The sequence below is a fragment of the Salmo salar genome, chromosome 08 (genome assembly GCF_965601325.2).
Source record: "Salmo salar chromosome 08, fSalSal1, whole genome shotgun sequence".
NCBI lineage: Eukaryota > Metazoa > Chordata > Actinopteri > Salmoniformes > Salmonidae > Salmo > Salmo salar.
Window position 1 is genome coordinate 29,735,906 of NC_138298.1, and position 13,411 is coordinate 29,749,316.

Sequence of the window (13,411 nt, forward strand, 5' to 3'; positions counted from 1 at the left end):
CATTTGGGGGCGCATGCTGAGAACTGCTCTACAGGCTGGCCTATAAATAAATAAGTTAAATACAATTAAAAAATATATATATTTTATTTTAATTTTTTTTAATTGTATTTATTTAACTAGGCAAGTCAGTTAAGAACAAATTCTTATTTACAATGACGGCCTACCCCGGGCAAACCCTCCCCTAACCCAGAGGACGCTGGGTCAATTGTGCATCGCCCTATGGGACTCCCGATCACGGCCGGTTGTGATACAGCCCTGGATCAAACCAGGGTCTGTAGTGACGCCTCTAGCACTGAGATGCAGTGCCTTAGACCGCTGCGCCACTTGGGAGCCACATATATAACCCATTGTGATTGATATTTTGACCATTCAAACTTATCAATTAAACTATACTTTGGACTTTGTTGTTTCACAGTTTAGTTGTATTCTTTATTACAGTCAGACAGGTTAACACACACATTACAGTAGGTCTTCACTTTGGCACTGTCCTTCTTTGCCCTGCCTTGAACAGTCAGTGGCATTGTCCATGATGCAGTGTCAATTGTCCTGGATGCATTCCAACTGTCTAAAGATGCTTTCTCTCCTCGTCTCCTCTCCTTCACCTACATCGGACAAGTGGCACCTGTCTGTGCCCCAATGCACCCTATTCCCTAATATAGTGCACTACTTTTAACCAGGTCCCATCAAAAGTAGTGCCTTATGTAGAGGATAGGGCACTATTTGGGACACAGTCCCTGTTTTCCACCTGTCCAATTTTATCAGATCAATGTTATCAAAGGAAAGGAGACAAGGAGAGGAAGCGACTTTAGACTATTGAGACACACCACTGCTGTTGTTGGTTTGTCGTCACATCCCCACCAGCCTGTTCCACGTGACCTTTGACCCTGAGTTTGTCACTTCCTGTTTGGCCCTAGCCCTCCTCTGATTGGCTAGAGAGTGGCAGTGGAGGTGGACGTGGAGGGGGTGGATGAAGGTGAGGAGGGTGAGGAGGGTCAGACCCACGTTCACCTGGAGGAGAGGAGAGGTGGGAAGAAGAACACAAAGATTGAGCCCCCCTTATGCAGAGCCTGTGGTCTATCTGTTTCCCAAACATCCTCTCCAGTACGCCAGCCATTCTACTTACTTAATGTATTACAGTTCTAGCACATCTGATTCCATCAATCTAGTCATCACCAAGCCCCTCACTAGTTGAAACAGTTGTGCTAGTTCTGGAATACACCAAATACGTAGAACAACAGCCGGTACCCGATGAGAGCCTTGGTAAACACTCAAAGGTATATAAGTGCATTACACAGGTATGAGGCCCTTACTGTTTTCTGTAGGATAAAGAAGTTGACTGGCTGACTCACATAGACAGGGTCTCCATGCAGGAACTCTCTGATGAGGTGTAGAACAGGGAACTGGAGCAGCAGAACCACAGCTGACAGAGATGTTATCAGACCAGACAACTTACCAAAATGGCAGCCGGGAAACCTGGTGGGAAGAGGAGAGGAAGAGAAGAAGAAGAAGAAGAAGAAGACAGACGGATTAAACAAATGGATGACTAGTGGAGTTTTCTTTTAGTGAATTGAATTTATTTTGGGTAACAGACATACTGCACAATGTGGACCCAGAGGATATCACTTGAAAGTATTAATTAAAATGCTTATTTCCAAAGTGGTCCTCGATGGTAAAAACAATAGTAGTAATGGTGGTAGAGGTAGGGTTAAATGGGGGGGGGGGGGGCTTTAGGATAGGAGACAAAACACACACAGTATGAACGTACGCGATGGTGAGGAAGGCTTGGTGTCCACCATAGATGAAGGCACTGTTGAGGACCTGCAGGATGAAGGTGAGGTACTGGAGAGGAAGGAGAGGAGAGGAGAAGCAGACGTAGAAGAGGAGGCACTGGAGGGAGGTGAGGAAGAGGGAGAGAGAGGAGGAGCGCAGGTCGGCTTCTTGCTTCGTCTCTCCTTTCGGGAGAGAAAGAGGGGGAGAGAGAAGCGAGAGTGTGTCAAAGAGAGGTGGAAGAGAGAGTGAGAGAGAATGAGGGAGGTGAGAGGTAGGGAGGGAGGTAGGAGAGGGAGGGTGGGGGGAGGGAGGTGAGGGAGGGGAAAGACAGAAAGAGGTAGGTGAGGATGAAAGGTTGATTGAGATACTTACGACTTTCATTTTTCAACTGCTTGTTGCTTGGGTCTACTGTGTTTAAATAAAGTTCACCTTTAACTACAGCTGTACGCTTTTCCAGGACTTATTCACCATCTAAATCAATAAATTAATCAACCAAACAACAGTTAGCACAATGTGCAACTGCAGATCCACAGCCAGCAGTCAGGCCAGACTACTTCACAAAATGGCCACCTAACGATACCTAATTAAGCAATAATGCCCGAGGGGGTTTGAGATATATGTCCAATATACCACGGCTAAGGGCTGTTCTTATACACGTGGCAACGCGGAGTGCCTGGATACAGCCCTTAGCTGTGGTATATTGGCCATATACCACAAACCTGAGGTGCCTTATTGCTGTTATAAACTGGTTACCAACGTTATTAGAGTAGTAAAAATACATGTTTTGTCATACCCATAGAATACGGTCCGATATACCACGGCTGTCAGCCAATCAGCATTCAGGGCTCGAACCACCCAGTTTATAATATAATGTATATAATGTATGTAAACTTTGTTTAAACTTCGTTGTCTGTATTCTGTCTCTAAATGTTGTCTATCACTAGCAGCACCATATCACCAGGTAACATTGTGAATATGTGTAAATGTACTTGGTTAATAAAGGTGATTCTGATTCTAATGCCCACACCGTCACCTGCCCTTAACGTCTATGATGTCACCCACCTGGAGCCAGAGGCTTCCCCTTGTGTCTGTCCATGATGAGGCCGTTCCAGGGACCACAGAGGACCCCACACAGCTGGGTGAAGGCAAAGGCATTGGTGTACTGACTCACTGAAAGAGAGAGAGAGAGAGAGAGAGAGAGGGGGAGAAAGAGAGAGAAGGGGGGGAGAAAGAGAGAGAGACAAGGTGGGTGTAGAGATAGAGAACAAGAGACAGACGGAGGAAGAGAGAGAGATAGAGAGAAAAGACAGCATTGATAACCTTCTCTAAATTAGAGAAGTAGTCTACACAGGCAGAAAAATAGTTGTATTTGTGTTTTTTTGGTAGTTTTTACCCAGGGTCTGGTCTCTGTTGGCCAGCCGGTTGAGCATGGGGTTCACCGTGGCGATGAACAGGAAGTGACAGAACTGCATGACAGCCACCCAGACCAGGTGCCACAGGAAGAACCAGGACAGGACACAACTCCTAAAACTGGCCACTGAGAGAGAGAGAGAGAGAGAAGGAATGGGGTGAAGGACAGAGAGAGGGAGAGACAGGAAGGGAGGAGGACAGAGATTGGGTGTTGATTGGGGCAATAGTCTATGATGCTTGTGTGGATGTATGAGGTGTCTGTGAGTGAATGACAATGCTCACTTGCTCAGTGCTTTTTTAACTTTTACAATATGTAGGACTATTTCATGCCAATTAAGCCCTTTATATTTAATTGAATTGACTGGGATGACCAGGTTTCTTACCTCTCTCAGGCTGATCGGGTCTGGAAGGTACTGCTTTGTCCTGCAACTGCAGCGGGGCACTCTCGGCCTTCTGTAACACTGCATTCTTCTGATATTTTGCATTCACATCTCCTTTTCTCTCTCCTCCTCCCTCCTTTTCTCCTCTCTCTCCCCCTCTCTTCCAACGCCGACCACCGCAGCTCACCCTGTCACAAAGAGCTGAGTCAGAGTCACCGCTTTAAAATCATGGCGATGACAGTCCTGTTTGGCTTCCACAGTGGTCGGTCACCATGGTGACTGTTAGTCTAGTTGTATGGTGTGGTGATGCATCGTGGGAGTCATAGTTCTTCTGACCCGTAAGCGTATCTGTCGGGGAGTGGGTAGGGGATGTGGGTCTTGGGCATGAGGAAGAACGTCCGGAAGACGTGGATGACGCTGCAGACGGAGAGAACGAGGAAGGAGGAGTGGAAAGAGACCCCTCTTTCATACAAAAACTTCAGCGAGAGAGAGAGAGAGAGAGAGAGAAAGAAAGAGGGAGAGGTTATATACAGCATGTATGAATCTTTACTTTCCCGCTTTTGATTATCAGTGATTATCAGTGATTACTTCAATCATAAAGCAGTCAATCAAAGGACAGATTAAGGAGAAGCAAATCATTAATGACCGTTTAGATTCATGTTTCATCTAGAGATGCTACATTTGAGTTGTAGTCCCTTCTGAAAACAGCTGGTGCTGACTGTGCAACAGTTCAAACACTCAGGAAATCTGTCCCACATTGAGGAATATTCAGGAAGTCAGAAGGTTTTAAACAGTTCAAACCCTCATTAAATCTGTCCCACATCAAGGAATATTCAGGAAGTCAGGAGGTTTTCAACAGTATAAACCCTCAGTAAACCTGTCCCACACTGAGGAATATTCAGGAAGTCAGGTTTTCAACAGTTCAAACCCTCAGTAAACCTGTCCCACATTGAGGAATTTTCAGGAAGTCAGGAGGTTTTCAACAGTATAAACCCTCAGTAAACCTGTCCCACACTGAGGAATAGTCATAATGATAGTCATAAGGAAGATGCTGTGTTACCTTGACGATGAGGAAGACAGCGGCGGAGGAGTCGAAGGCCCCGGCATAGACTGATATGACCGTGGAACGGTGGCTGTCGAACAGGTTCCCCACCTGAAGAAGACAGAGGTACAGAGATGACCACTAGTTGACCACTAGTTGACCATTGGTTGACCAAATGCATGTCACAACATAGAAATGACAGACTGTGGCTTTGAAAGAGACCAACCTGAGCGTTGGTTGTGTAGAACAACATTCCAGATGTGATCAGGCACGAGATGGCAGGAAACAGCAACGCTGACTGCTCTGTGTGTGTGAGGGAGAGGTGGGGGGTGGGGGGGGGGGGGGGGGGGGGTGTGAGGACAAAGCACAAATTCCTCTATAAAAATACAAAACGTCAATTAATGACCAAAGGTCTAGACACGCTAACCGACATTTCAATATGTTATAAAAATACCTGGACTGGAGACAGTTATCAACAAGGTCCCCGTGGTGTATAGACATCTAGAAAAGAAGACGCAGGCAGGGAGGGAGGGTGGTAGGGGCGAGGGAGGGTATGAGCATAGGTAGTTTTGTGATGGTTTGGTGTCATGATAACATTGATTTAGAGATACAGTGCTTTCGGATAGTATTCAGACCCCTTGACTTTATCCACACAGCCTTATTCTAAAAATATATAGTTTTTTTAATCCTCAGAAATCTACACACAATACCCCATAATGATTAAGTGAAAACAGGTTTTAGGATTTTTTTTTTTTAAATACCCTTTTTACATAAGTATTCAGACCCTTTTCTACGAGACTCGTAATTGAGATCAGGTGCATCCTGTTTCCATTGATCATCCTTAAGATGTTTCTACAACTTGATTACAGTCCACCTGTGGTAAATTCAATTGACTGGACATGATTTGGAAAGGCACACACCTGTCAATATAAGGTCCCACAGTTGACAGCGCATGTCAGAGCAAAAACCAAGCCATGATGTCGAAGGAATTGTCCGTAGAGCTCCGAGACAGGATTGTGTCAAGGCACAGATCTGTGGAAGGGTACAAAACAATTCTGCAGCATTAAAGTCCCCAAGAACACATTGGCCTCCTTCATTCTTAAATAGAAGAAGTTTGGAACCACCAAGACTCTTCCAAGAGTTGGACGCCTGGCCAAACTGAGTAATCGGGGGAGAAGGGCCTTGGTCAGGGAGGTAACCAAGAACCCAATGGTCACTCTGACAGAGCTCTATAGTTCCTCTGTGGAGATGGGAGAATCTTCCAGTAGGACAACCATCTCTGCAGCACTCCACCAATCAGGCCTTTACGGTAGAGTGGCCAGACGGAAACCACTCCTCAGTAAAAGGCACATGACAGCCCGCTTGGAGTTTGCGAAAAGGCACCTAAAGACTCTCAGACCATGAGAATCAAAATGTTGGCCTGAATGCCAAGCGTCATGTCTGGACGAAACCTGGCACCATCCCTACAGTGAAGCATGGTGGTGGCAGCATCATGCCGTGGGGATGTTTTTCAGCGGCAGGGACTGGGAGACTAGTCAGGATCGAGGGAAACCTGAACGGAGGAAAGTACAGAGAGATCCTTGATGAAAACCTGCTCCAGAGTGCTCATGACCTCAGACTGGAGCGAAGGTTCACCTTGCAACAGGACAATGACCCTAAGCACACAGCCAAGACAACGCAGGAGTGGCTTTGGGACAAGTCTAAATCTTGTGAAGTGGCCCAGACATTAATCTGATCGAAAATGTCTGAAGAGACCTGAAAAAAGCTATGCAGCAACGCTCCACATCCAAGCTGACAGGGCTTGAGAGGATCTGCAGAGAAGAATGGGAGAAACTCCCCAAATACAGGTGTGCAAAGCTTGTAGCGACATACCCAAGAAGACTCAATGCTGTAATCGCTGCCAAAGGTGCTTCACCAAAGTACTGAGTAAAAGTTCTGATATCAGTTTTTTATTTTGAATAAATTAGCAAAAATGTCTAAAAACCTGTTTTTGCTTTGTCATTATGGGGATTGTGTGTAGATTGATGAGGGGGAAAAACAATGTAATCAATTTTTTGAGAAAGGCTGTAACGTAACAAAATGTGGAAAATACCATCACCGTTGTCATCATTGTCAGCTGAAAAATCTATAAACACACTGTCTGCATCTGAAATGACACCCTGTAATGGGAAATTATTGGAGTAATTATTTTATTGTATTTAATTTACTGTTGATATGATATTTTTGTCAGATGTTACTATGGAATACTGAAGTATAATTACAAGCATTTCATAAGTGTCAAAGGCTTTTATTGACAATTACATGAAGTTGATGCAAAGAGTCAATATTTGCAGTGTTGACCCTTCTTTTTCAAGACCTCTGCAATCCGCCCTGGCATGCTGTCAATTAACTTCTGAGACACATCCTGACTGATGGCAGCCCATTCTTGCATAATCAATGCTTGGAGTTTGTCAGAATTTGTGGGTTTTTGTTTGTTCACCCGCCTCTTGAGGATTGACCACAAGTTCTGAATGGGATTAAGGTCTGGGGAGTGGACCCAAAATATCGATGTTTTGTTCCCCGAGCCACTTAGTTATCAGTTTTGCCTTATGGCAAGGTGCTCCATCATGCTGGAAAAGGCATTGTTCGTCACCAAACTGTTCCTGGATGGTTGGGAGAAGTTGCTCTCGGAGGATGTGTTGGTACCATTTATTCATGGCTGTGTTCTTAGGAAAAATTGTGAGTGAGCCCACTCCCTTGGCTGAGAAGCAACCCCACACATGAATGGTCTCAGGATGCTTTACTGTTGACATGACACAGGACTGATGGTAGCGCTCACCTTGTCTTCTCCAGACAAGCTTTTTTCCGGATGCCCCAAACAATCGGAAAGGGGATTCATCAGAGAAAATGACTTTTCCCCAGTCCTCAGCAGTCCAATCCCTGTACCTTTTGCAGAATATTAGTCTGTCCCTGATGTTTTTCCTGGAGAGAAGTGGCTTCTTTGCTGCCCTTCTTGACACCAGGCCATCCTCCAAAAGTCTTTGCCTCACTGTGCATGCAGATGCACTCACACCTGCCTGCTGCCATTACCGAGCAAGCTCTGTACTGGTGGTGCCCCGATCCCGCAGCTGAATCAACTTTAGGAGACGGTCCTGGCGCTTGCTGGACTTTCTTGGGCGCCCTGAAGCCTTCTTCACAACAATTGAACCGCTCTCCTTGAAGTTCTTGATGATCTGATAAATGGTTGATTTAGGTGCAATCTTACTGGCAGCAATATCTTTGCCTGTGAAGCCCTTTTTGTGCAAAGCAATGATGACGGCACGTGTTTCCTTGCAGTTAACCATGATTGACAGAGGAAGAACAATGATTCCAAGCACCAGCCTCCTTTTGAAGCTTCCAGTCTGTTATTCGAACTCAATCAGCATGACAGAGTGATCTCCAGCCTTGTCGTCATCAACACTCACACCTGTGTTAACGAGAGAATCACTGACATGATGTCAGCTGGTCCTTTTGTGGCAGGGCTGAAATGCAGTGGAAATGTTTTTGGGGGATTCAGTTCATTTGCATGGCAAAGAGGGACTTTGCAATTAATTGCAATTCCTCTGATCACTCTTTATAACATTCTGGAGTATATGCAAATTGCCATCATACAAACTGAGGCAGCAGACTTTGTGAAAATGTATATTTGTGTCATTCTCAAAACTTTTGGCCACGACTGTATAATTATCAGTTGGAACTAGGTACTGACCCACTGGACAAAAACTGGTTGAATCAATATTGTTTCCACATCATTTCAAGCCAAAAAAATCTATGTAATTGACGTTGAATCAACGTGGAAAATGAATTGTATTTGCAAAGTCATCAACGTAAGGGTATTTCATATTCTTCCCCCCCAAACGTTTTACTTAATCCAATGATTTTTCTTGTTATTGATTTAGCGTTGGATTCACGTCAGTTGACAACTCAACCAAATATAAATCAAAACTAGACGTTGAACTGACGTCTGTTCCCAGTGGGGACGTTCCAACCTTTGATCTGTTAAACTGCCAGTATAGGGCTCCGGGCAGCCGAGCGGAAATGGAGGAAAACTCGCCTCCCTGCGGACCTGGCATCCTTTCACTCCCTCCTCTCTACATTTTCCTCTTCTGTCTCTGCTGCTAAAGCCACTTTCTACCACTCTAAACTCCAAGCATCTGCCTCTAACCCTAGGAAGCTCTTTGCTACCTTCTCCTCCCTCCTGAATCCTCCTCCCCCCCCCCCCCCCCCCTCCCTCTCTGCGGATGACTTCGTCAACCATTTTGAAAAGAAGGTTGACGACATCCGATCCTCGTTCGCTAAGTCAAACGACACTGCTGGTCCTGCTCACACTGCCCTACCCTGTGCTTTGACCTCTTTCTCCCCTCTCTCTCCAGATGAAATCTCGCGTCTTGTGACGGCCGGCCGCCCAACAACCTGCCCACTTGACCCTATCCCCTCCTCTCTTCTCCAGACCATTTCCGGAGACCTTCTCCCCTACCTCACCTCGCTCATCAACGCATCCTTGACCGCTGGCTACGTCCCTTCCGTCTTCAAGAGAGTTGCACCCCTTCTGAAAAAACCTACACTCGATCCCTCCGATGTCAACAACTACAGACCAGTATCCCTTCTTTCCTTTCTCTCCAAAACTCTTGAACGCGCCGTCCTTGGCCAGCTCTCTTGCTATCTCTCTCAGAATGACCTTCTTGATCCTAATCAGTCAGGTTTCAAGACTGGGCATTCAACTGAGACTGCTCTTCTCTGTGTCACGGAGGCTCTCCGCACTGCTAAAGCTAACTCTCTCTCCTCTGCTCTCATCCTTCTAGACCTATCTGCTGCCTTTGATACCGTGAACCATCAGATCCTCCTCTCCACCCTCTCCGAGCTGGGCATCTCCGGCACCGCGCACGCTTGGATTGCGTCCTACCTGACAGGTCGCTCCTACCAGGTGGCGTGGCGAGAATCTGTCTCCGCACCACGTGCTCTCACCACTGGTGTCCCCCAGGGCTCTGTTCTTGGCCCACTCCTATTCTCGCTATACACCAAGTCACTTGGCTCTGTCATATCCTCACATGGTCTCTCATATCATTGCTATGCAGATGACACACAATTAATCTTCTCCTTTCCCCCTTCTGACAACCAGGTGGCGAATCGCATCTCTGCATGTCTGGCAGACATATCAGTGTGGATGACGGATCACCACCTCAAGCTGAACCTCGGCAAGACGGAGCTGCTCTTCCTCCCGGGGAAGGACTGCCCGTTCCATGATCTCGCCATCACGGTTGACAACTCCCTTGTGTCCTCCTCCCAGAGTGCTAAGAGCCTTGGCGTGACCCTGGACAACACCCTGTCGTTCTCCACCAACATCAAGGCGGTGACCCGATCCTGTAGGTTCATGCTCTACAACATTCGCAGAGTACGACCCTGCCTCACACAGGAAGCGGCGCAGGTCCTAATCCAGGCACTTGTCATCTCCCGTCTGGATTATTGCAACTCGCTGTTGGCTGGGCTCCCTGCCTGTGCCATTAAACCCCTACAACTCATCCAGAACGCCGCAGCCCGTCTGGTGTTCAACCTTCCCAAGTTCTCTCACGTCACCCCGCTCCTCCGCTCTCTCCACTGGCTTCCAGTCGAAGCTCGCATCCGCTACAAGACCATGGTGCTTGCCTACGGAGCTGTGAGGGGAACGGCACCTCCGTACCTTCAGGCTCTGATCAGGCCCTACACCCAAACAAGGGCACTCCGTTCATCCACCTCTGGCCTGCTCGCCTCCCTACCTCTGAGGAAGCACAGTTCCCGCTCAGCCCAGTCAAAACTGTTCGCTGCTCTGGCACCCCAATGGTGGAACAAGCTCCCTCACGACGCCAGGACAGCGGAGTCAATCACCACCTTCCGTAGACACCTGAAACCCCACATCTTCAAGGAATACCTGGGATAGGATAAAGTAATCCTTCTAACCCCCCCCTTAAAAGATTTAGATGCACTATTGTAAAGTGGTTGTTCCACTGGATATTATAGCTGAATGCACCAATTTGTAAGTCGCTCTGGATAAGAGCGTCTGCTAAATGACTAAAATGTAAATGTAAATGTAAATGTCTGCTGGTGTTGAATGTGGTTCAAGTTTGACGCCAGACACAATGTGTCTCTGTGACACTCTGATTCTGTAGCAGCTGATGATGAGAATTCCTACAAGCCTCTCAGACTGGTGTTTCCAGAATCTTCGGTGATGTGTGATTAACATTAGAAATGTTCTCTGCTTCTGTTCTGGAGGTGTTCTCCCTGAATTCTTGTAATAAACCGGATATATTTTTAATTGATTTTTATCAACGACTGCTCTCCTTTAGGTTCACCTGGAAATTCCTTTCACACCCTGTCCCAGTGCACTACTTTAGACCAGGTCTCATACCGTAGGGCTCTGGTCAACAGTAGTACACTATAGAGAATAGGGTGCTATTTCAGACAAAGCCATTGTTGCAAAAACGACACTCACCAGTTAGTTGACCCACAAAAATAAATGATGGGTATCAATATTTTTTTTTAAACAATAATAAAACATTCTCACGTGGCCAGGAGCCTGGTCGCCATGGTGCCGAAGCGGTCGAACAGGAAACCCAGAGGGAAACGCAGGAAGTTCATGGAGAAGGAGGCGACGGTGAAGACCAGGGAGAACTGTTCATCCTGTCCACTACAGTCTGAGAGAGAGAGATGGAGGGATGGGAGAGAGAGAGAGAGAGAGAGAGAGAGAGAGAGAGAGGGAGATGGAGTGATGGGAGAGAGAGAGAGAGAGAGAGAGAGAGAGATGGAGGGATGGGAGAGAGATTAGGGATGATGAAGACAAGGGAGAACTGTTCAACCTGTCCACTACAGTCAGAGAGAGAGAGAGAGATGGAGGGATGGGGAGAGAGAGAGAGAGAGATGGAGGGATGGGGGAGAGAGAACTGTTCATCCTGTCTCCTGTCTACTACATTTTGAGACAGAGAGAGAGAGAGATGGAGGGCTGGGATGGGCGAGAGGGCGAGAAGGCGAGAAGGAAAGATGGATGGAGAGACCAGAGAGAACTGCTCATCCTGTCTACTGGTGTCTCAGAGAGAGAGGAGGGATGGGGGAGAGAGCTTTTGTGAGCTTCAGTCGCTTTTGTGTGTGTGTGTGTGAGAAAGAGGTTGTGTGTGTGTGTGTGTGAGAGAGAAAGCTCACGACTCACCTGACTGTATGATGTTATCACGGGGATGCTCCCCTGTCAACGTGATAATGTCACCGGGGTCAGTGGCGTTGGCAGTGATGTCACAGAGGTCACTGAAGTAGCCGTCGTTCTTAAGGATGAACACCAGCGACGCCCAGCCGTACGCTATCCCCGAGAAACACAGGTTTTCAACGAATCCCGAGGCCACCGTCAAACTGTGGCGCAGCTTGGCCCCGCCCCCACATCCCAGCATGCTCTCTGCTGCCACTTCCGCTTACTTCCTGCTTCACTTTCGGGTTCCTCCTATGGAACTTTGTGTTGCTGGTCAGAGGGGTGGTGGTGAAGCTCGGCAGTAGTGGTGGGTCCCTCAATTTCTGACCACACCATCGGTGCCCCCGTTCAGCCCCAGGGGTATTTTTGGAAAGTAAGACGAGATGAGGCGGGACTAGCGCCAAAACATGAAGTACTAAAAGAAATGAGGGCAGTGAACCCCCCTGTAGCTAGTTTACTTCACACTTCACTGTGTTGATCTGCATTGACTAGAATTAGTAGACCATGAACACAAACTAGTAGAACTTGAATAGAACTACTGACAGCCTGTTAGAGAACACAGGTGAGTCCGTCATGTTTACTACAACTGTGTCCCAAACGGCACACTATTCCCTATATAGTGCACTACCTTTGACCAGCCCTGGCCCTGGTAGTGCACTACAGTAAATAGGGAATAGGGTTCCATTAGGAACTCAGCAGGATTAAAAAGCCAGTATTAACCTTAACCTTTCTTTCATTACATCTGGCACTATAGCACTAGGTTCTCACACACAGTACACACAGTACACACAGTACACACACACAGAGGGCACTGCTCCTGAAACTCTGTTACATAGTATTGTTATGTAACAGCAAATACACTGTTAACCCAGATACACTGGGCACAAGAGAAAACGTACTCACAAGATGCATACTATGCACACACACACACACACACACACACACACACTCTCTACCTGTAGAAGGGCCAACAGTGGAAGCCTCTGTCGTCTTCTCTCTCAGAACACAGTGTTCGTCGTAGTTCTCTGGTCTCTATAGTACCACATAGTTCTCTCTGTCTGCTCACTGGTTCAACTCATCTGACTTGCTCAGACTTATCAAACTGGCTCACTGGTTCTAACTGGATCACTTGTTTTAACTGGTTCACTGGTTCTAACTGGCTCACTGGTTCTAACTGGCTCACTGGTTCTAACTGGTTCACTGGTTCTAACTGGCTCACTGGTTCTAACTGGCTCACTGGTTCTAACTGGATCACTTGTTTTAACTGGTTCACTGGTTCTAACTGGATCACTGGTTCTAACTGGATCACTGGTTCTAACTGGCTCACTGGTTCACTGGTTCTAACTGGCTCACTGGTTCTAACTGGCTCACTGGTTCCAACTGGCTCACTGGTTCTAACTGGCTCACTGGTTCCAACTGGCTCACTGGTTCTAACTGGATCACTGGTTTAAATTGCACCGATTGAAGCCAGGTTTCCAAAGTCCATGTTGTCGGCTGGAGAGAATGCCTCAACATGTTCCATGTTGGCTGGTGTCCCAGAAGGCAGTTTTATGCAGAGTCACTGACTGAGGTTGTGCAGGCTGA

At 47.0% G+C, this 13,411-nt stretch overlaps 1 protein-coding gene across 2 annotated transcripts; it reads right to left on the reverse strand.

The window, feature by feature from the left end:
- Window positions 1–246: 246 nt before the first annotated feature.
- Window positions 247–13,403, reverse strand: LOC123744176 (equilibrative nucleobase transporter 1). 2 transcript variants are annotated; one of them, XM_082978549.1, is made up of 13 exons: window positions 12,784–13,403; window positions 11,798–12,242; window positions 11,159–11,288; window positions 5,057–5,103; window positions 4,829–4,905; window positions 4,621–4,713; window positions 3,897–4,036; window positions 3,564–3,748; window positions 3,164–3,307; window positions 2,833–2,940; window positions 1,766–1,952; window positions 1,350–1,473; window positions 247–1,008 (listed from the first exon to the last, which is right to left on the reverse strand). In XM_082978549.1, the coding sequence occupies exons 2-13, from the start codon at window positions 12,027–12,029 to the stop codon at window positions 847–849; spliced, it is 1,629 nt and encodes a 542-aa protein (XP_082834675.1). In that variant the 5' UTR covers window positions 12,030–12,242; window positions 12,784–13,403; the 3' UTR covers window positions 247–846. The 2 variants fall into 2 exon arrangements, with proteins under 2 accessions (XP_082834675.1, XP_082834676.1); XM_082978550.1 differs by having other exon boundaries at window positions 11,798–13,403.
- Window positions 13,404–13,411: the final 8 nt, after the last annotated feature.

Coding starts and splice junctions, on each gene's coding strand:
- LOC123744176 (XM_082978549.1), bottom strand. CDS start 12,029: ATGCTGGGATGTGGGGGCGGGGCCAAGCTGCGCCACAGTTTGACGGTG. Junction 11,289..11,797: donor TGATAACATCATACAGTCAG/GTGAGTCGTGAG, acceptor TCTCTCTCTCAG/ACTGTAGTGGACAGGATGAA. Junction 3,308..3,563: donor ACCCGATCAGCCTGAGAGAG/GTAAGAAACCTG, acceptor TCTCTCTCTCAG/TGGCCAGTTTTAGGAGTTGT.